Raw genomic sequence first — 22569 nt, forward strand, 5'->3', positions numbered from 1 at the left:
GCCAAAAACAATGCATAGCCAAATATTTTTCCAGGACCCTTGATAAATTCCAGGACCTTTGATGATGTTTGATCAATTTCAAACCTTTTCCAGTACTGGATTTTTTTTTTTTTTTTCAAAATATTTCCAGGAATTTCATGACCGTGGGGACCCTGTAAAGTATTAACACAAGCTTGTGACTAAATAATAAGGATTTTTCCCCCCCCGTTTCGGACAGTTTTGGACATACAAGTTTTCCATCTGACATGCGACGATGTTCCCCTTATACAGTCACCTCCGCTGGCCAATCAAATCACTTGACCCAACCAGTCACCTTGTTAATAGCCTTGGTACCCATGCGTTGTTTTGTTTTTTTCCTTATCATTAGCAGAACCAGCCGTATGCTGCACTACATGTACTTTAATACTAAATACACAAGGAAAAGTAATCATGTTGCCCTCTGTGAGAGAGAGAGAGAGAGAGAGAGAGAGAGAGAGAGAGAGAGAGAGGAAAAAAGGGGGAGGGGAAAAAAGGGGGAGGGGGAAATCCTTCGAATTTCCCTCTGGGGGGCACCGTGTAAAGACCGGATGTCGGCCCGTTTACTCTCCTTCAGCTCTCCTCTTCCGGTGGTGCTCCTTTTTTTTCATTCCTAATAACATCAACTCTACACGTTGTAATGGGAGTTGCCGACAGATTCAGCTGCGGAGCTCTGAATCCGTCTTGAGAGATCATCTCCATGTTTATCCTGGCCCAATCACACAGTCTGGAGTCATCATCATCACCATTAAGAAACGGCAACAATAGACAGCACTCTTTCTCACCAGACTTGTGCCAAAACATAATCACAATATGGAAGATAGAGTCATTCCAAGGGTACACCTTCATGCATTGATCCTGGAGTTGTCTGCATGTCTCTTTCAGTCAACTAGTTACCAGACTAGCCCACCATTCATTCTGAACGCCACAGTCTTCTCTCCTCAATCATCATCATCAGGACGCTTGGCTGATTTCACACATAAAAATGTATGTACTTGTCTGTACAAATAGTAGTGCAAGTCTTCTGTGTCTCAATCACAAGCAGTGTAAAGTCTGAGAAAATTACCAGAATGTAAGTCATTTTGGTCATTTGCCTCGCTTATTCTAGAGCAGTGGTAAGCAACAGGCGGCCCGTGGGACAGAACTGGCCCGCCAGCGATATCAGCACCAAATTATTTTAAAAATAATTTACAATATCTGACTCTTCCACTTCCACGTACTTCCTTCCACATGTAGGCAATGACCAAAATAGTGAATCTACCCCCACCTGAAGAATGCTTTTAACCAAGTTGAGTGAATGAAAGGTGTTTCACATGCCTTAAACAATACACCGTTTCTCTCTGTGTCAAAGAAGTGACCTTGGCCTCGTGTTCTATGAAAGAGCTCATTTATCTCTGTTCAAAAAGGAGTATGACTGTCTGTCTCCAGATAAAATGTTATTTTTTTTAAAGTTTTGATTGAATTAAGTCCTCCACGTGCAACATTCAAGGATGTGGTTCCCAAACCTTTGAGCCCCGAGACCCAAAAGAGTAATTTGTGACGTGGGGGTGGAGCTGGATAACCTGACTCAGCCAGATGAGGGCGGTATTGAGTTTAACAATGTGTGTCGCAAGCTTCTTCCATTTGGCGAAGTCAGGTTAGGAGCTGGACTCCCAAACATAAAAAAATACATAATGAATTAATCACTTAAGCTCTATTTAATAGTGAGAATAGCCTTATTTCTAATGAAAATAATGAACAAAAAAGTAGGAAAAGCAACAACAACAAAAAAAGATATTCACTCGCAACCCATGAATATGTGTTGCCGACCCAAAAATGGATTCTGATCCACAATGCTCTATATAACAGATTCTGTTATTACTGTCTAACTAAAACCCCCATGACATCCCCTAGTTATCCACAGACCGCCTCTGAGACACAGGTAGTAAAACTGTGATTTGTTCCTTTAAGGCCCCCTCCAGTATATATATATGTCACAGGGATATTGGCATTCCAGGGAAATTGAAAAAAGAGCGCACGTTTTTAGGCGCGGGGCTTCGGCACGAGGCTGGGTTTTTCTCACGAGGAGGAGGAGGAGGAGGCGGCGCGAGGCGGGGCTTTGATGTGAGGCGAACAAGAATACACCCGGAAATCACCTGATCTAAACAAATTCCAGCCCGTCCAGACTAACGTTATCAGTTAATAATTATAACATCACTATTAATTATAAAAATACATTTGTCTCTGATTTCTTTTCCCAGATTGAGTTTTTGGTGAAAACAAGCTATATTCAACTGCCGATAACTAAAGAACGGAAGATCGCGGTTACAATTTTTGTTTTCCCGGATGATAGAAGAGACCCTCCCCCTCAGACATCTGTTGTTTACATCTTCTTTGAAAAAAAAACATCTGTGGGTCTCGGAAGATTAGTATAAATGCTGGCGGTGGCGGATGAATTCATTAATTAATTCCCGGCAGTCAATGTGTTAAAATATCAGGTAAGATAATAAGTGATAAGCATAAGGTGCAGGAGATGGAAGCCGGGGGAGGGGAGGTCTGCTTGGCCTTGCTACGTGTCAACTTGCTTCCTCCGCAGGATAGCGCTGCATCCTGTCTGTCTGATTGTTGATTGGCTGCCATCCAGGAAGGACAACGCACGCAGACGGTTACATACGAACACACTTTCATACGCATCTACAGACACACGCGCACACAACACACACATACACGCACACAACACGCACACGCACGTTGTGTCGCTGTGCGTGCACACACACATGCACAACACAAAAACACACCAAGAAAAATATCCTGCTCTCACTTCTAGGCGGAACCTACTGTAAATAACACTAGCTCACTATTAAAACATTATGTACTCTCCTCACCTCCAGACAGCCTCAGTTTAACCCATTAAGACCAGGAAAAGCATCTGTCATTTTAGATTTCAACCACTTTAACCATTATTTTATACTTTGGTTATTCAAAAATAGTTCATTCAAATCTACAAGCTCATATCTCAGCACTACGAGCTTGTAGATCTGCTGTTTTTGAAAATTATAGTGCAAATCTTTGAATATATATTTTATAGCAAACATTTTTAACTCAAATCTTTGCTTCAGGGGGTCCCAGGAACTAAATATTTTCAGATGGGGTACGCGGCCAAATACATATCTAAAAATGTTTTCTAAATCCTAACAGTACGTTGCTATAGTGTATCAATGGTGCTCAAACTTTTTCATGTTAAGGACCCCCAAAATGATATGTATTTGGCCGCGAACCCCCATCTCTAGTTCAATGGAGATTTATTAAAAATAGCAGATCCACAAGCTCATAGTGCGGCACAGAGTGTCAACTGCAACTGTCAGTCTGAATCATCCAAAGCCAAGGAGCACAAGTGAGTTTTCAGACGTGATTTAACCCATTCAATCCGGGAACGCATAGCTGTGTCATTTTAGATTTTTATAGCTATAACCATTATTTTAAACTTTGGGCTATTCAAAAATAGCAGATCTACAAGCTCTTTTAGTCAAATCTTTGCTTCTGGGGATTCTACAAATGTCTTCTAAATCTTAACAGTTTTTTTGAAAAAAACTTATGTTGCTATAATATCAGTGGTTCTCAAACTTTTTTCATGTCAAGGACCAGCCAAAATGATATGTATTTGTCCACGGACAGATCTATCCATCGCCATGAAGACATTTCTACCCAGGTGTGAAAAGTTATTTGAAGCAGACGGTGCATTGGATTTGAAACTAGATGCAATGCCATTTGTAAAGTAGCCTACTTTGGACATTGTTGCAATTATCTCCTTCGGGAGAAAGAGACCTAAACTTACAGATTGTAGCTTAAAACCTTCCATGAATTCATATCATTATTGTATACTGCAGTAAATGAATAGTTGTTGCGGGGGGGGTTTGTAACAATTCCTTTCATCATAACTGAGGGTATTAATAATATTAATGCAATACACCCACTAAAACACTGGAGCAAGGCCATTGCAAAATGTGACAATGTTCTTTGTTTCTTTGTTCATTCCGTGCTTAAGCAGACTCAACAACTAAATTATATGTTTTAACTTATGAAGGATAAAGTTTGAACAGCTGGACTTGAACTGACTAGCACCGAGATGTTAATAGCCAGCCAGGAAAAAAATAAAGGAAGAAAAAAAACACGATGTAGTATAGCATGACTTAATCATGTTTTACCATATGGAACTAACGGCAAGTGTAGCTGAATTTTTTCCTTTGTTCAGTGAAACAATTCAATGCCTTCAGTAGCTGACCGGTAGGCACTGACTGATAGAGTTTCCTTAAACAACGGTCCATTAGAGCTGTTGGACAGGCTCCAGTCATTTATAAATGGAAGTATTTTTCCCCCAGTGCTGACTTCCCACAGATAGGTGGAAACGTGTGATATATGCACTGTTCTCTCCATGTGACAACTAAGTGAATGCTTGAGTGCTCTTGAGATGTTACCTCTGGCATCAACGTACAGAGGAAACAAGTGGAAGTGGGCTACTCCCCTCACATAAACATCAGTGTGAAGTCTGAGCTCTGAGACCTTAGACTAAGGGCTACTACACACTGCAAGATATTGGGTCCGATTATGCTGTCGGGGATGCTTTCCCGAGCGTTTCTAGATATCTAGCATGTTTGATATTTGGCTCTGTCGCCGACTGGACATCATACAGAATAAATGGGGTTGCGATCCCTCTGTGAGCAGATCCGCGCTACAACCAATGAGAGCACAATACTTTTTTGTATCACCGTGGCGTGAATGACCGAGGAAATGCTTCTGAACAGTGTTGTCAGATTTAGCGAAAAAAATAAGCAACCTATGAAAACAGAGAAGAAGAAGCGACTAGGCCACACAAGCACTTTAAAACTATATACAAATACATTGGATATAGCGTCGCATCGTTGTGAGCTTGTAGATCGGCTATTTTCAAAGAGAAATCTTGGGGAAAAATGTAATTGTGGAATATTTTCCAAATCCACACAAATCTTGTATGAGGGTCTATGGCACAACATATTTTCTGAAGGGGGGGGGGGGGGGGGGTGGACAAATACATATTCATTTGGGTATCCTTGCCATGAAAATGTTTGAGAACCACTGGTTTGAACAACATTTAGAAACAAGCCCAAATAAGCAACTACACTTTAGAAACAAGCCCAAAAAAACGTAACCCACAACTACCAATATTTACAAGCAACTTTACAGAAACAAGCCTAAAGTCGCTTATAATAAGCGGACATGGCAACACTGCTTCTGAATTGCATTGCGCACTTAAGCTGCTTGACTTATTGGTTTCATTGAGAGAGAGAGAGAGAGAGCGAGAGATACATACAGAGAAATAGCGAATTATTTAAAGACAATTAATAGCGTCCTGTGTCGATCTTGCGCATATTTCACGGGAGCCTTGCACGTTTTCGTCAGATGTCGGTTAAAATGAATTGTTATAAAAACAAATGTATGTATCGGGTCTGGATCACATCCTTGAAATATCTTGCAGTGTGTGATCCCTTGTCAGCGATCAATCGTATGGTGTGAAAACCACAACGATATATGACAGCCGATTTCAAGAAAGAGACTTGTGTAGTGTGAAATGCTTAACAATCTGATGACTCCCCGACTACTTTAAAAGTTGTACAGTGTGTTGCAGTTTTAAAGGGTTAAGATTTTTTATTATCTCTGAGGCCCCAATCTACACCGTAAAATCCTCATTGTTAATTTAACTCTGAGAGTGAACAAACGGAACCAAATGGACCCTGAAAATAGCAGATCTACAAGTGCAACGTGTCACTGCTGTTGCGCATGTAGATCTGCTATTTTATACAGATCTGCTATTTTCTACAAGCAGTGCGTGACCCGACCAAGTACAAATCAGGCATCCGGACAAACACTGTACACAGTATACTGCATGGCATATATAGAATGTATGCGCGGCGCGCACACCCAGCCGGATAAGACATGGAAACAGAAATGTAAACAGAAATGACAAGTATGTGAACACGTATGCACACAAAACACACACGTTGTACGTCTTCAGAAGATATCAAACAATTGTATTCAGGTAAACATTGACCTGAAACCTGGAAGCTCTTCCTTGTTGGCTGAGGACAAACAGAAATTGCACACACTCTCTCTCTCTCTCTCTCACTCGCTTTCTCTCTCTCTCTCTCTCTCTCTCTCTCTCTCTTTCACACACACGCACGCCAAATTACTCCTCAGTCTCCACGTAGGCAGTACACCTGCTAAATAGAACAATAAAAGTTTAGAGGTTAAAGTACAGTAATTCACACACATGAAAACACTCACGCAGACATACTCGCGCACACTCTCACTCTCGCTCTCTCTCTCTCTCTCTCTCCCTCGTTTGTAAAATAATGAGACACAATCTTAGAAATCTCACAACAACAACATGGTGTGAAACCCTCTGCCAGGTGTAAGCAGGATGCTGCTGGTCTGGTTAGAGACAGTGTTGATGCAGTGAGAACTGGACTGTGAGCGCAGAGGGGGGTTGTGTAACCCACCCAGAAGGGGAACCGTGTCCCCCGCTCACTTCACCTCAAAACAATGTCCATGGTGTTTTTGTTCTTTTTTTGCTTTCTTGAGCGCGTGTGTGTGCGTGTGTGTGTGTGTGTGTGCGTGTGCGTGTCCCTTTAACAGCCAGTAAAAGTTTCCTACTTTTCGTTTGTGTCTGGGAGGCTAAGTCAGCTCACGTTTAGATGAAAAGGTTCTGGGTTTGATAGTGGGCACCGCAAACTCAGCGTATGAGTAGCATGGCTACTAAAGACGTGAGGTAAGTACTGGGAGCTGATGGTAGGTGTTGCGCTCCACCTCAGCTATCTTTCTCCCAGGGGTCTAGCGCATTGTAAAGAGGCTATAGACGCCCTCGTTGCTCGACTGATACCGACAATAAGCCTCTTCGACCTTACTTGTTTTGTCCCCGCTTCCAAATCAATCTCTCTCTCTCTCTCTCTCTCACCTCTCTTGTAGTCCTGCAGCAGGTTTCATCCTGAAAGGGGAGGGGCAGGGCTTCAGCTCGTGATGTGAGGTTGCCGGGGCAGCGGTGTTCTGGGGTGCGGGGTCACAGTCTTTGGGGACAGGGGCGGGCACAGGGCTGGAAACGCACAATACATGAAACTTTAGCTTCATCAGTATGAGAATACTGGCCTTTTTAATCAATAAAAGTGTTGATATATATATATATATATATATCAGTGGTTCCCAAACGTGTTTTCTTTGGATTCCCCGCTTCTTACATGTTAAACACTTCAGACGCGTCAGACATGTCAAACACTTAAATCCCAATATACTTCTCGTACGAAGACAAGCTGAAATAGCCGATCTACAAACTCACAAACACGTTGTGAGCTTGTAGATTTGCTATTTTAGAAATGTTGATAAATGTTGAAAACAATTTGACAAGTTGGACTGATATCACATTTAGCGGATGTTGACCAGTTTGTCATGGAGAGGGTGGGGGACATTGTCCATGACGGCATGGTGCTTGGACAGCCTCCTCCTATCAGACACGACGGCCAGGGAGTCCAGCTCCACCCCTACGCCCACTGGCCTTCTGAATCAGTTTATTGTTTTTAGTTAACGGCTTGATCCTTCAATTAGTATTCCTTCCTTTAATTCAAATACCTTGGTGAGGGAACAAAGGGCGGAGCCAGGCGGCGGCAGGCTATGATTCGCGTCTGCTGGGGAATGGGCGTGGCTGTGGCTGGAGGGAGCTCGGCCTGGACCATGCTTCCAGAGGTCGTGACCTGAACAAGACAGAGGAATAGTGACATGAGGCTGAACTGAAAGCTGATGTTCTTCGCTCAATATTTCAAAAAAATATAACCCGTCTTTGTATTTAACAATGCATTAAAGTTAGTGTAGGTGATATTTTTTGAGTGAAAACAATTATTTTGTAAAACCTCCATGTTCTGATAGTATTTGTTGCTATAGAGTGCTTGTTCTGTAACGAGGGTCTCCCCGGTTTCCCCAGCTCTTCAATAAAGAGAAAATACATTTCCAGGTGGTTTGCCACCTCCTACTGTGCATTACTTTGTAAGTGTGAAGAAAAAGGGAAAGAAATACATTTTAACTTTTGTAACATTGAAACGTTTTTCACACTTTACACTTACACACCATTTTTACAATAACTGACATGTTATATATGCAAATCATAATAATAATTATTAATATCTCCTTAATTATTCTCTGATGAGTTACAGATCCACAATGAACAGATCCACACTTGCTCCAAAGGTTCATAGCTTCAGTCAACTTAATTTCTTGTACGTACCTTAATGCCCTTTGACCTTTGGGCGTGGTCAGGGGAGATAGCAGAGGTCAGGTGGAGGTCAAGGGGCAGAGCTTTCACCTGTCTGTCCGAATGATTTACTTTTTCCTTCAGGCGGTACAAAACCTGGAGAAGAGAAGAGAGGGCATTGAAACATTTGATGAGAATGCTTCATTTATACTGTGTTGCAAGCCGGTGTCATTTGCCAAAAATGTATATACAAGCTCACAATCAGTGGTGGAAAAAGTACTCAAATTCTTTACTTAAGTAAAAGTACCAATACTGCAATATAGAAATACTTTTATACAAGTAAAAGTCCAGCATTCAAAATTTACTTGAGTAAAAGTACAAAAGTATTGGCATCAAAATGTACTTAAAGTACCAATAGTAAAAGTACTAAAATGTTTGAAAATAGCAGATCTACAAGCTCACTGCTATTTTCAAATTGCCTATGTATAAAATAGGGCGAAAGTGGTTAATGTGTGTTTCATGATATCATAATTTATATCTGAAAAGTAACTAGTAACTAAAGTTTTCAAATAATTGTAGTGGAGTAAAAGTATAATATTTGCCTCTGAGATGTAGTGGAGTAGAAGTAAAAGTATTGGAAATTGGAAATACTCAAGTATTTCCAATTTCCAACAAATACCAAAAGTACAGTACGTAAGTAAATGTACTTAGTTACTTTACACCACTGCTCACAATACACTGCAACATGTATGAATCAAGCTTTAAGCATAACATAATGACAGTAAAGGACGACAACTAGGACCCTCTCATTGAACCCTGTGGGTTCTGACATTAGAAAAGCCCTGCTCAGGCAAAAGAAAATGCTTTTGTGGAGTGGTTCTCCCCCAAGTGGAATAAATCAGCATTGCAGCTCCAGAGAAAAGTAGAAAAAGATTAAATGACCTCTAATGGCATAAAGCAGTGGTCGGGCAAGTAAGTTTGGCCTCGGGCCAAACTTTTTCAAAGACATTAGATGGTGGGCCAGAACACAATCAATGGCTGATTTAGGACATGGAACTTGCAACAAACAAACATATACAATAATAATAACTGTATTGTTATAAAAGTTACTACATAAAGATGTGGTATAACAGAAAAAGCATGTGGAATCAAATGTTACTAATCCTTTTTGTGCAGGTGTCATCCTTGAATGTTTCACAGGATATTTAGTGAACATTTTATCTGGAGACAGAGAGTACTCCTTTTCGAACAAGAGCTCTTTCATGGTTCAAGGTCTCTTAGAATGGAGAGAAACAATATATAATTTGAGGCATGTGAAGCTTTGGTGTGTTTTTTAAACGTGAGAGGAGATTTTCATCCAAAAGTCTCAAGAGGAAAGTTGACAGTGAAAACATAACATTCAAAGAATGGAAATAGAACTATTTGTTTATCATACCTGATTTCATCAATTCAAAGCTATTGCTGTCCATATCCTACCTGGACTGTCAGTCAGCTATTGTAAATTATTTACAAAATTACTTGTCGGGGTCAGATATTAACGCTGGTGGGCCAGTTCTGGCCCACGGGCTGCCTGTTGCCTACCACTGGCATAAAGTTTAGGATATGGGTTTTTGCATTTAAATCCATTTCCGGGATTGTACAAACAAACACACAGCTATTTGGTTTCATAACAAACTATAGTTTTTAAGTACTGTTTTGTACATATTGATTGCAAAATTGCAATGTAACACAGCTATGTTTACATGCTTTATTTTGCACTTGCTTTGGGATGCGTGCGTGCGTGCGTGCGTGCGTGCGTGCGTGCGTGCGTGCGTGCGTGCGTGCGTGCGTCCAGCATACCATCAAGCAGGTAATGATGATGATGAAGATGGTGAAGAAGAGGACAATGGCATAGAATCCCTCTTGATTCCACACATGGTCCCTCTGCTGTCCCTGGAGTACATTCTCCTGGGGGGGGGACAAGGGAGATGGAAAGAGGGTTAAATTAACAATGTATTGACGAGTGCTCATCACACACACACACGCACGCACACCTCAAGTGTTGTTCTGTTAAACTACGAGTCTCCTTAAATTCGTTATCTTCATTTCGTCATATTTCTTTCCGTCTCTCTGCTCTATCACGTCTTGTATGCTGAGGCGGAAAGCAAAAAAAGAATAATCTGAAGGTTTGAGATATCTGAGATACATAAAGAAGGGGGTAGGCCCTGATAAGTTTTCACAAAACTTCTTCCTACTCCTTTTTCGAACATTATTATTATTTTTCCTTTTTCCTCTTTATAATTTGAATATGTTTTAAATAAATAAATAAACAAAAAATAGTTGCCCCGCTTTCAAGGGACTCTATATGGCACGCCACGATCGTATCTTGGATGTAATTGTTAAAGAACTGCGGCGTGTCACTGGACAACAAATACATTTCTATAATATTAACAAAACTGCTTAAACTGACGTTTTTGCCTTATCTCAAAATAACAATACCTATAGTGTACTCCTTTTATTACCTAAAGCTGGTCTAACAGTTTAGACCAAACAAAGAGGAAAATCCAACATTAGGGGTCTGCTACACCTTCTAACCATACACTGTAAACAATATGGACGAAGGGAACAGTGACACCTGTTTTAGAGGCCACTTTTTCAGTATTTAGAGGACTACAAATACCACAATTTGTAGAGGAATGGCTGGAGAAATTGCTGGACTGGCTAAAAGAAGGCTGTACACCAAAAGCAAACCTTACTCACCAAAAATATCATAAGGCAGGGAAAGAAGGACGAGGACAAGATTCTTATGAAGAAAAAATGCTAAAAGCTTTTCATAAACACAAAGTCAAAAAGTACTGCTTTGTCTCCCCAGTGGCACAAACTGCAGACCAACAGGGAAAGAAATCCAAGGCACTCCGTCTTATAAAATATATTTAAACATTTTTATTGAGCAATGCACCAAGTTGTTTTGTACTGCCTTGCTCAAAAAATGAAAATCAAAATATATAAATATATAAAATATATGTTTTCAATTTGTGTTTATGTATACATACCAAAGAGCACATGTCTAGAGAGCCATTTGATCCATGCAGCGCTTCCTCCCTTTGATTCATGCTAAAAGCTTTTATTTGCTAAAATACAGAAAATACATGAACTCTCAAAGCTCTCTAAAAAACGATCTGCCTCTAAGGCAAAAGTGAAGTGAAAATATTGCTGTATAGATCCAACAATTGAAAATGGAAAAGGGAAAAAGGAGGGGATCAGCAAGAGAGAGAGAGATAGAGAGGGGTAATAATACATATTTCCGGGCATCTGTATCTTATACTGTATACTATGCGTGCATGTGGCTATCTGTATATGTGCTTGTGAGTGTGCGAGTCCAAGGCTAAGCTTTGGAGCTCTGCGCTAGACAGTGATAAAGCCTCTATTCATCACCGTATACACGTAAGATCCTCCTTTCCCAGGTCCCACGGTCCGCCTGTACTCTACTACAATTATATGAAAACTTTAGTTACTAATTACTGTAGATTTTGATTATCATTACAAAACACACTAACCACTTCAGCCGTAATATATTACGGCCATTTGAAAATATAGTAACAATATCTTTAATAGATTTTGAACTAACTAACTAACTAATATGTTGATGCCAATACTTTTGTACTTTTACTCAAGTACATTTTGAATATGGGACTTTTACTTGTAACTTTGAGTACATCTACATTGCAGTATTGATTCTTTCACTTAAGTAAAACATGTGACTACTTCTTCCATCACTGGTGGGGGCTGCCTTGGTCGGGGGTTGTGGCCTCTCTATGAATTGCTACTGTTGAACCCCAGGACCCCGTCTCGGACGATAGCCCCTGCCCTGTCCCCCGTACTGATCCTGGGGTTGATAAGGCTCTCTGGGCACTGGGTCATAGGTAGAGTTGGGGTTAAAGATCGGCTCTCCTTGCCCCCACTGTGAGTTGTATTCCTACCCTTGTGGTATGGGCCCATAGCAAAAGGGGGTACAGTGTTAGGGCCATTGGCATGATACGGGTAAAATAATGAAATACCAACCATGCCATCTCATGTGGGTACAAATGTAAAACAATTGCTTTGATATTTGGCAGCTTAGGGCATGTCCATAAGATGTGTGTGCGAGGACTACAAATTGCTGTGTGTGTGTGTGTGTGTGTGTGTGTGTGTGTGTGTGTGTGTGTGTGTGTGTGTGTGTGTGTGTGTGTGTGTGTGTGTGTGTGTGTGTGTGTGTGTGTGTGTGTGTGTGTGACTACTATGTATACATATAGTTCTACCTATCATGAACATCACATCACTGAACCAATGCTTGTGGGAAGTGCTGGTTGCACAGCTTCTGTTGTTGCTAGGCAACTAGCGAAAAACAGAGGAGAATGGCAGCACTCAGCAGCTAAAAGTTTGAATATTTTTACCCCACTAACAGCATGAAGAGCCCTCAGCGGGAACAGACAACATCAATTCCAGTTTTCATCCCCAGAGCATTGTTATGTCTTTACCAAGGAAATGACCCAGTATGTAAAAAACAGACTGACCCATTATTCTTCAAATGTTGCTTTATTCTTATTTAATCTTGAACTGGAGATGTAAATGTATGTCTTATAGTTGGAGACCCCCCCATGTTTAACTGCTTCACTTTAGGTCAAATAATGAAAATCTGCTCACAATGCGCAGCTTGTAGGCTATTTTAGTAAATATTTGTTATAGTTGACTATATTATGGCCAGAATAGGGATGCTAGGTTTCATGTGGTTAAAACACATAAAATAAGAGTTAACAATGTAAAATTGGTTATTTAATTAGTTTTGACTACCTCAAATCAGACACGGCCTCACACTTCAGCGCCCACCAGGGGGGCCCGGATCCCAAGTTGGGAAACACTGGTCTATGGAATCAAACTCCTCTCATCTCCTTTTCTGCTAACGTCTTAGTGATCTACACACCAGCTCTCCAGAGTGATAGATGGTAGCTCTTGGTAGCTTCATTAGCGTTGAAGGAGAACAACTCACTGTAATAATACTTCATTTCATCCGTCTATCTTACCACCAGCATGAAAGGCTAACAAGCTCTCTACAACGATCTGTCCTTAACTGAGAAATAATGAGGTGTTGGGGAAATCAAATAGGTTGGCTTTCTCTCTGATACATGCATGCGCACAACACACACACACACACACACACACACACACACACACACACACACACACACACACACACACACACACACACACACACACACACACACACACACACACACACACACACACACACACACACACACACACACACACACACACACACACCCCCCCCCCCCTACCTCAGTGGAGACCTCTGTGATGCCAAAGTGTCCAAGGCTGCGGTGGAGTATCCTCACGTTTAGTGATTGGATGACGTCCTCAGCTGGGCGGGGTTCTGTATTCCCCGGCCTATCAGACGCCACAAACAATTCAATGCCATTCTTCCTCTCCTGTGAAATCAAAAGATCCATCAGTCATAGTGGACTGCAGAATCAATCGGACACTCAGTGCCATTTTAACATAGTATAGAGTTATATATATACAGTTATATATAGTTGTATATATATATATATATATATATATATATATATATATATATATATATATATATATATATATAGTTATAGTTATATATATATATATAGTTATAGTTATATATATATATATAGATAGAGGTAGTCTCGCGTAGCCAGACCCCACAGAAAATGAAAAACAGCGACCTCTGCTTTTCTGATATTCTGTGGAGTCTGGCAGGAGTATAATGTTAGACTAGAGCGCAGGGAAACACCGGTTTCATGTCTGCCTATAGCGCATCACTTCCGGTTGGTGCGACCATGTTTTCATTCCCACTAACAATATTTCTACACGGAACACTAACACCACTTCTCCCAGAGAACATGGATGGTTTTGGTTATAAGCCCACTTGTTTCTATGATGAAAGAGTAATTTAAAATGTGAATATCTTTCCGTGGTTTTGTCCGCTCCGAGGACACTATTGTTAAATTAGTTTCGGCTAGTTTCGAGGGGGGGAGGGTGGATCATGGTGGATGGACACGTGAATCCCGCCCACTACATTTGATTGGGTAAAGCGCGGCCCACTTCCTGATCTGAAGGCACGCCCACTTTTAGCCAATGCGCACTGGTTAGGACGAACCGCTCCGACAGATTCCACCGCAGGTCGGAATCTGTTCTTGAGAGATTAAGATAGAGGTAACCGGAAATCCCCGCCCATACGCTTGTATGGAGTTGCTCGCTCCATACAATATAGGTTTAAAGTGGTTAAACTTCTTTTGGACTTTTGAGTTTGTTTCTGTGGACCTGGTTGCTTGTTTTTGTCCTCTGGCAACACTGCTTAAACCGCAGGATCCGTATTCTGGGGGAACGTTTGCCAAAGATAGGCGATTTACAAGCTCACAACGCGTCGAGATTAGGTGTAGACGGGAAAAAAACGATCCAAGTACTGTTGTAACTCTGTTAGTGGTTAGCCACTACTGTTTAAGTGGCTAACCACTTAAACCCTCTTTGTTGGCCGGAGTCCCCCAGGGCTCTATACATGGCCATCTCTTTTTCCCTCTCTTCCCGGAAAATAGACGATCAACAAGCTCACAACGTGCCGTGTAGCAACACTCTGTTAGATTGTTGATATGCTACGTTTACCAAATGTTTGCATTTTGACGCTGGATGTTAACTTTTTATGACATGCCCAGTATGAGTATAGGGACACTAGGGTTCTGGTTAAACGCCTACGCTCAAAGATTAAATATGTCAAACAAATACAATGGCATAACTAGCTTTTTGAAATTTGGTGCTCATTTTATTAACCTTTATTCACAAAGGGCAGGTTAAAAACCTTGCACGCTCTTTTACAGTAACATATTCCCAACATTCATCTCTTTTTGGTGAACATTTCATTGATTCAATATTTGATTGACACATTTTTTAAAGTAAAAAAATACACCAAGCATTTATGCAGTTCAAAGTAGTGGCACAGTTTTAAACATCATATCTTTAACTGTCCATTTCAAATGGACTGTGTGTGTGTGTGTGTGTGCGCGTGCGTGCGTGCGTGCGTGTGTGTACTTCAACTATGATTTACTTTTACAATATTTTCAGACAGAGGTATTAGTCTTCACATACCATTCAGTGTGCGTGTGTGTGTGTGTGTGTGTGTGTGTGTGTGTGTGTGTGTGTGTGTGTGTGTGTGTGTGTGTGTGTGTGTGTGTGTGTGTGTGTGTGTGTGTGTGTGTGTGTGTGTGTGTGTGTGTGTGTGTGTGTGTGTCTTACATTTAGTCGATTGATGTGTACGTGTCTTGGCGGAACACCGAGCGCGGCCGCCACACCCTCCCGAAACCACCTTAGAAGACTGACATTCAGCCTCCTCACGTCCACAGCCAGGTACTGGTGAGAGAGAGAGAGAGAGAAAATGAATGAATGAAAATGTGAAATGATCTTGTTTATACACTAACCAGGCAAAGCAACATCACCACACGTCATGTTCCTTTTAGGCAATTTGGTCAATGTGACTTAGATGCCCTTGAGCAAGGCACTTCATTTAAACCTAATACCTAACGTTGCATAATAAATAAATAAATTAAAACGTGCAGCAAGGCAACGCTATTATGGTATATATTTATTTTAGCTGAATATTTGCCAGATTTATGACAAATATCTGCCCCCCCCCCCCAACACCCCAACAACCATCTCCACATTCTCTTTTTTAAATATACTTGTATTTTTTTTTAACAAAAAATAAAACACATGCACATACAACTCAGCCTTAGAGCTGTATGTAGGTGGCTGCAAACATACGTACACCCCCCCCCCCACACACACACACATATGAACACACACACACATATGAACAAAAACTCTCGCACACTCAAGTGCACCCCCTCACGCATTAAACACACACACACACACACACACACACACACACACATACACTCATGAGTCATCGTGGATTTTCCTGCAGGCATTGCCACTGACTCCAAAGGATCATATTTAGACTGTATGTATAGGTGTGTGTGTGTGTGTGTGTGTGTGTGTGTGTGTGTGTGTGTGTGTGTGTGTGTGTGTGTGTGTGTGTGTGTGTGTGTGTGTGTGTGTGTGTGTGTGTGTGTGTGTGTTCATTTGAAGTGGTGTGCATCCAAATTTAGAGTAGTGTAGATGTTTTGTTTTTTATCTTGAAGCACTTTAAAAATGTGTTTCATTTATGTCCCTAGGATGGTCCCTAGTAGCCTATGTGTCCTTGACCCCTAAGTTGTATCCTCCCCAGGAACTTCACGCCTTCAATTCAAGTGCGTCTGTTTCCTCTGTAGGTTGTTTGAAGTCATCCGTATCTCTGTGTGTCCCGCACACTCAATGCCTACACTGTGTTAAAGGTGCAGCAAGTGATATTGTTTTTGTCTCGCCCCTTAGGAACAGAAGGTCTGAGTTTTTAAAAAATCACATCGCTTAGATTCCCGTCTCGGTCCTTGGTTAAAGGCTAACTAGGTAACTTTGAGCCTAAATTAAAAAAAAACATTTTTGTGCATTTTTCCCCCTCTATCAGCCACTAATTATGCTGTGGAGTTTTCCTGCAGAAAGACGCATCCCTCTGGCTGCATTTTGGTTTTATTATTCCACGGTTTAATGTTGACATTCCACTGTGTATGTTGACATTCATCCCTTGCAGGGACGCCTCTGTCTGTAAGATGTCTCCTTAAGCATGATGAGTGGTATACCAGTACTGTGTGCTGGCTGAGGCATTATTTTGCTCTTGAGAAAGAGTCATTGCTAATGTCGCCAATTGGGTGGTCGCCAATGTTTTGTAGTTTGACCATTATACTTTATTTAGAAATTTCTGTTAGAGGATAAGCCCTTCGAGATGCATCATCTCGTTTTCGAGGGGGGTCCTCGAAAACGATACGATACGTGCTGAGCTTTGAAAGCACATCCAATCGGAGCATGGCTGTGCACAGATTTTGGGAGGGAAGGTGCCCTAATGTACAAACAATGAAAACAGAATTCAGCAAAAGCAAATTGCCTATTTATTACTGGAGGTTATAGCAAATTTAGAAACCAGAGAATGTAAACAATCTAGACCCAGTTACCTACTGTAGCAAGTTCACCCTTTTAGGTGTGATGTGCATGGGATAGACATGCCGTAAACCTGGGGTAAAGCACAGGACCCCACCAGCAAAATAACCTTGCCTTTATATTGAAAGAGAAAGGGGCAACTGTTCTTTCTTATAAACTGCTCAAAAAAAGTTCGGAAACTTAACTTCGGTCAATTATATCTCCCCTTTAATAATACCAATTGGTGTTGTGTTTTATATCATTTTTATCGTTGATTAGTCACCTTTACAACGAGGTACAGCTTGTAAGGATCGTGCATTCTTGGAATGAGCAACACAGCTAAACGTGTGGGTAGCGCCTCCAAAAAATTTGCCAAAATCACCCAATATGCTTCTGTTGGTAATCGCTCTTGTTTTGAGCAACCTGCCAGCACACACCTGCTGAGAGGTGTGTGCCAGTAGTCACAGGTGTGTGACTGCCTCACAGGTGAGTGACTGGCACCTGAACATGGGTTCTGCAATTTTGTTGAGTTTATGTATGCTCCAAGCAGCAACACTGCCCCCATGGACTGCCACGTTTGTCCCTTCAGGATAAGGCCCATGCAATAGGGCAAGTGAAGCTGGTGTTCCGTTACGCAGATTACGCATTATTTGATGTCAGCCCTGTTGTCAGCCCTGGTACCATTTGCAGGCAGGTGTGTGCCAGTCCCAGGTGTGTGACTGGCACCTGAGCATGGACCCTGCAACTTTGACATTTGTCTTTGGTACCGTTGTGCAAATCTTGCCTGTAAATCTATGGTTCCTCAGTGAAGCAAGGGGTCTTGGGATGTTGTCTTCCTTGTTGACTTCACCTGTCTCACAGAACTTGGTCCTAAGTTTGGAAATGGTACCAGGGCTAACACCAAATAATGCTGTCACTCTGCATAACGGAACACCAGCTTCACTTGCCCTATTGCACGGGCCTTATCCTGAAGGGACAAACGTGGCATCTTTCCATGGGGGCAGTGTTGCTGCTTGGAGTACAAACTCAACAAAGTTGCAGAACCCATGTTCAGGTGCCAGTCACTCACCTGTGAGGCAGTCACACACCTGTGACTACTGGCACACACCTCTCAGCAGGTGTGTGCTGACAGGTTGCTCAAAACAAGAGTGATTACCAACAGAAGCATATTGGGTGATTTTGGCACATTTTTTGGAGGTGCTACCCACACGTTTAGCTGTGTTGCTCATTCCACAAATGCACGATCCTTACAAGCTGTACCTCGTTGTAAAGGTGACTAATCAACGATAAAAATGACATTAAACACAATACCAATTGGTATTATTAAAGGGGAGATATAATTGACCGAAGTTAAGTTTCCGAACTTTTTTTGAGCAGTTTATTTACTGTTCACTACACCAGCATGCAGCAATTCATAATGAAATTCACTCATCATGACGTTTGCCATTTCAATCTGCGATAGATGGTAGGAGGAACTCCCAAAGCAAAAACTATTTCAAAAGAATGAAAAGAATAAAGAAGTCAGCACACACTCCATAACTTTAGTTGTGAAGGATTCAAACAGTCCCTAACCACAGGGTTTCACCGACGGCTCTCCCTGGGGGGCATCAGGTTCCAAAACAATGTTACTGATCACAAACAGCAAGCAGGAAAAATGTCACAGAGACACTTTGCAAAAGAGAAAAAGTAACATCATTCAGGTCGCACCGGTACCTCAGTGGTTTATGTTGTGTACTGTACCTCTCACACGCAGAGTTCAATTCCATATCAGTCATGTCATCTCCACTCTTCCAATATCCCTTGTCTCTCTCTGTGGTACACGCTGTCAATAAAATAATATGGCAGACAGCATGTGGTCTCTGCTCTCTCCCTCTGTGTGTGTGTGTGTGTGTGTGTGTGTGTGTGTGTGTGTGTGTGTGTGTGTGTGTGTGTGTGTGTGTGTGTGTGTGTGTGTGTGTGTGTGTGTGTGTGTGTGTGGGCGGCGGTTTGCTAATGGCTAAAAACAACAACATGTCCTGTTACCACTTAATTCAATATGTGAAACCATAACAGCCAGCCAGGCCAAACACACACACACACACACACACACACACACACACACACACACACACACACACACACACACACACACACACACACACACACACACACACACACACACACACACACACACACACACACCAACAAACAATCACACACAGCCAGAGAGGCACCTAATATCATTATCAACCTGCCTCTGGCCTCCCCACACATTGTTCTCTACAACAACAACACCATCTCTTAGCCTCTCACCGTGACTCATATCAAGCGTCCCTCAACCAGACAAATAAAATGTTCTTCAGCTTGACAAAAACAAGCCCAATAACACCCAGACAGTACAATGAAACCGTTCAACATAGCAGCTGAACTAAACATCATGTGAATCAACTACGCGGTGACTGCGGTGTCTGGATATTCTCTATATGGAAGACAGACAGACAGACAGACAGACAGACAGACAGACAGATAGATAGATAGATAGATAGATAGATAGATAGATAGATAGGCACCACTGTACCTGCTGAAACATGTTGCAAGTGATCAAGTGATTAAAAGCACAAATCAATCAAATTTGTATCTATCTAAAGTGTTTGTATCCACGCACGCCACACGCACACACACACACACACACACACACACACACACACACACACACACACACACACACACACACACACACACACACACACACACACACACACACACTACAGAGTAGACATATTCATTCTATGCTTTTGTGACCTACCTTTGCTGAAGATAAGGAGAGAGATACAGGAAGAGAGAGAGAGAGAGGGTCAGCTTGAGTACTGCCTACTCTCTACTGACAAAAAGAGAGATCTACCAGAATTGATCAATTCATTTCCTGATCTATTCATCAGTGATTGGCTTAGAACTAGGTGAACCTTGGTCTGATTGGCTGATCTGTGGCGAAGCCGTGATCTCATTGGTCATTGAGGTAATGCCATTAACATGGCCCTTCCTGCAGGTCAAGGAGTTAAGCTGAGCTTCTATTTCTGTCTCTCTCTCTATCGAAAACGCGCACACACGCACGAGCGCAGATACCTCGATAACTGGGTGCACACTGCACAGCATGAGAGGAGTGGAGAAACACATTTACAGGCTGACAAATATATAGGCATATATTATGTACTACAGTACTTTAAGGGAACAAAGACACAAAACTAAATCACTGAGAATTATTCTTTTGTCTTTTGTCAAGTAATAGAAAAAGTAAAATCAATCTTCATGTCAGTGTGCAACACTATTATGCTGAATATAGCAGCTACTATGCTCACACTCACAACCTATGCTTCTGTCCACCATTTTGTCCCTGGCAGAATATTTTTAGAAGGGGGGGGGGGGGGGGGGGGGGACAAATACATATTAATTGGGGGGGGGGTCCTTGACATGAACATTTTTGAGAACCACTGGTTTAAACATTAGGAAGCAAGCCCAAAGCAGCTACTTTTTACAAACAAGCCCAAAAACCCGCAAGTACCAATCATTTATTAGTAACTTTACAGAAAAACAAGCCCAAAGCGTATATATAATAAGCAGACATGGCAACACTGGTAACTGGCTGATAGCCCAGGACTAATGAGGGACAGGGGCTCAAAGGGAATCAAACTTAAGCCAATCATCCAACTGACAGAAGTCAGTGTTGTTGTTGTCCTGGATAGTTAGCTGTCCTTCATGAAACACATTGCAGTGATCACTCACTCCTGTACTGTAGGCTCACACTTCACAACATCCAAAGGATCAGATCCTTCACCATAATAATAATAATAATAATAATAATATCTCAAATATTTATAGTGCTTTTCTGAGTACCCAAAGACGCTTTACATGGGGGGCATGAGAAAACAAAAAGTAAAAACAACTTTATCAGGGTAAGTTAAAAAAGAGTCTATTGAAGGCTTATTGGCCTCCCGGCATGCTCACTGAAGCCCCTCCAAATGATACAGAATGCTGCATCACGCCTAGTCTTCAACCTGCCAAAACGGCAGATATACAAGCTCATAGCGCGGCACCGAGTGCCGCGCTACGAGCTTGTAGATCTGCTATTTTTGAAAAATCGTGAAAATGTATGCAAATCTTCTGAATATATATTTTTAAAGTGAACATTTTTAACTCAAATCTTTGCTTCTGGGGGTCCCTGGAACAAAATATTTTGATGGGGGTCCGCGGCCAAAAACATATAATTTTGGGGGGTCCTTGACATGAAAAAGATTGAGCACCACTGATATAGAAACATACGTTTTTCAGAATACTGTTGAGATTTAGGAGACATGTAGAATGGGCTTCAGGTCTCAATGGGTTAAAATATATAACTTCAAAGATTTGCACAATTTTTATTATTTTGCGGCATGAGCTATGAGCTTGTAGATCTGCTATTTTTGAATAGCCAAAGAAATCTTAAAATGACACCGATGCGTTCCCGGTCTTAAAGGGTTAACACAGGAAGGCTGTTCAAGCCTTCTCTAAAAAGCCGATGTTCCACACGTCTTAGACTCTTAGCTCCTCCTAGCTCCCAAACTGTGGAATAAACTCCCGTTTGCAGTCAGAACTTTAGACTCACTCCCAATTGTCTGCCGCAGTCTGAAGACCCACCTCTTCAGACTCCACCTCCGCCTAAAGCACTTAACTGTCAGTCTATATATCTATTCGGATATATGTATGTTGTGTGTATGTTATATGTATGTGCTTGTTCACATGTTGTTATTGTCTCCGCCAGGCCATGGCGAGAGAGTATGTTTTATTTTGATAAATGTTTTCTTGACCACAAATGTTAAGAATGTTATTTAAATAGCATGGTGTTCAGACCGATACTGCTTTGCACTCTACTTGTGACTATTATAAAGGATAAAGGGTTAAATGAATACGTTGTAAATTGCAAAGAAAGAAAGAAAGAAAGAAATTCAGTGAATGAATTGCTCCTTCTTTGACTTTCTGTTTACCCACAATCCTTTGCTACTGGCAGCAAAAGAAATAAGAAAAAACTAAGAATGAGGTGTGTGTGTGTGTGTGTGTGTGTGTGTGTGTGTGTGTGTGTGTGTGTGTGTGTGTGTTTTTCTGGTTGAGCAGCGTCACTAAGCTCATCCAAGCTGGCATGTTTGGCTAGAGGCAGTCAAAGCTAGTGATCCCCATGGGTGCATTCTGACTGTTATTTGGATTATATATATATATATATATATATA

General features: G+C 41.5%; 1 protein-coding gene across 1 annotated transcript in view; it reads right to left on the reverse strand.

The window, feature by feature from the left end:
- The window catches only part of ptprr (protein tyrosine phosphatase receptor type R), a gene marked incomplete at its 5' end in the record, with an annotated part of 43397 nt that overhangs the window by 11536 nt on the left and 9292 nt on the right, over window positions 1–22569 (reverse strand). Inside the window, 7 exons of the mRNA XM_084049537.1 lie at window positions 6983–7117; window positions 7648–7769; window positions 8297–8419; window positions 10103–10210; window positions 13576–13725; window positions 15560–15673; window positions 20435–20453. Coding sequence (XP_083905663.1) covers window positions 6983–7117; window positions 7648–7769; window positions 8297–8419; window positions 10103–10210; window positions 13576–13725; window positions 15560–15673; window positions 20435–20453 — 771 coding nt within the window. The remainder of the gene's footprint in view (window positions 1–6982; window positions 7118–7647; window positions 7770–8296; window positions 8420–10102; window positions 10211–13575; window positions 13726–15559; window positions 15674–20434; window positions 20454–22569) is intronic.

Source organism: Gymnoscopelus microlampas, assembly GCF_963454915.1.
Source record: "Gymnoscopelus microlampas genome assembly, chromosome: 23".
NCBI classification, from domain to species: Eukaryota; Metazoa; Chordata; class Actinopteri; order Myctophiformes; family Myctophidae; genus Gymnoscopelus; species Gymnoscopelus microlampas.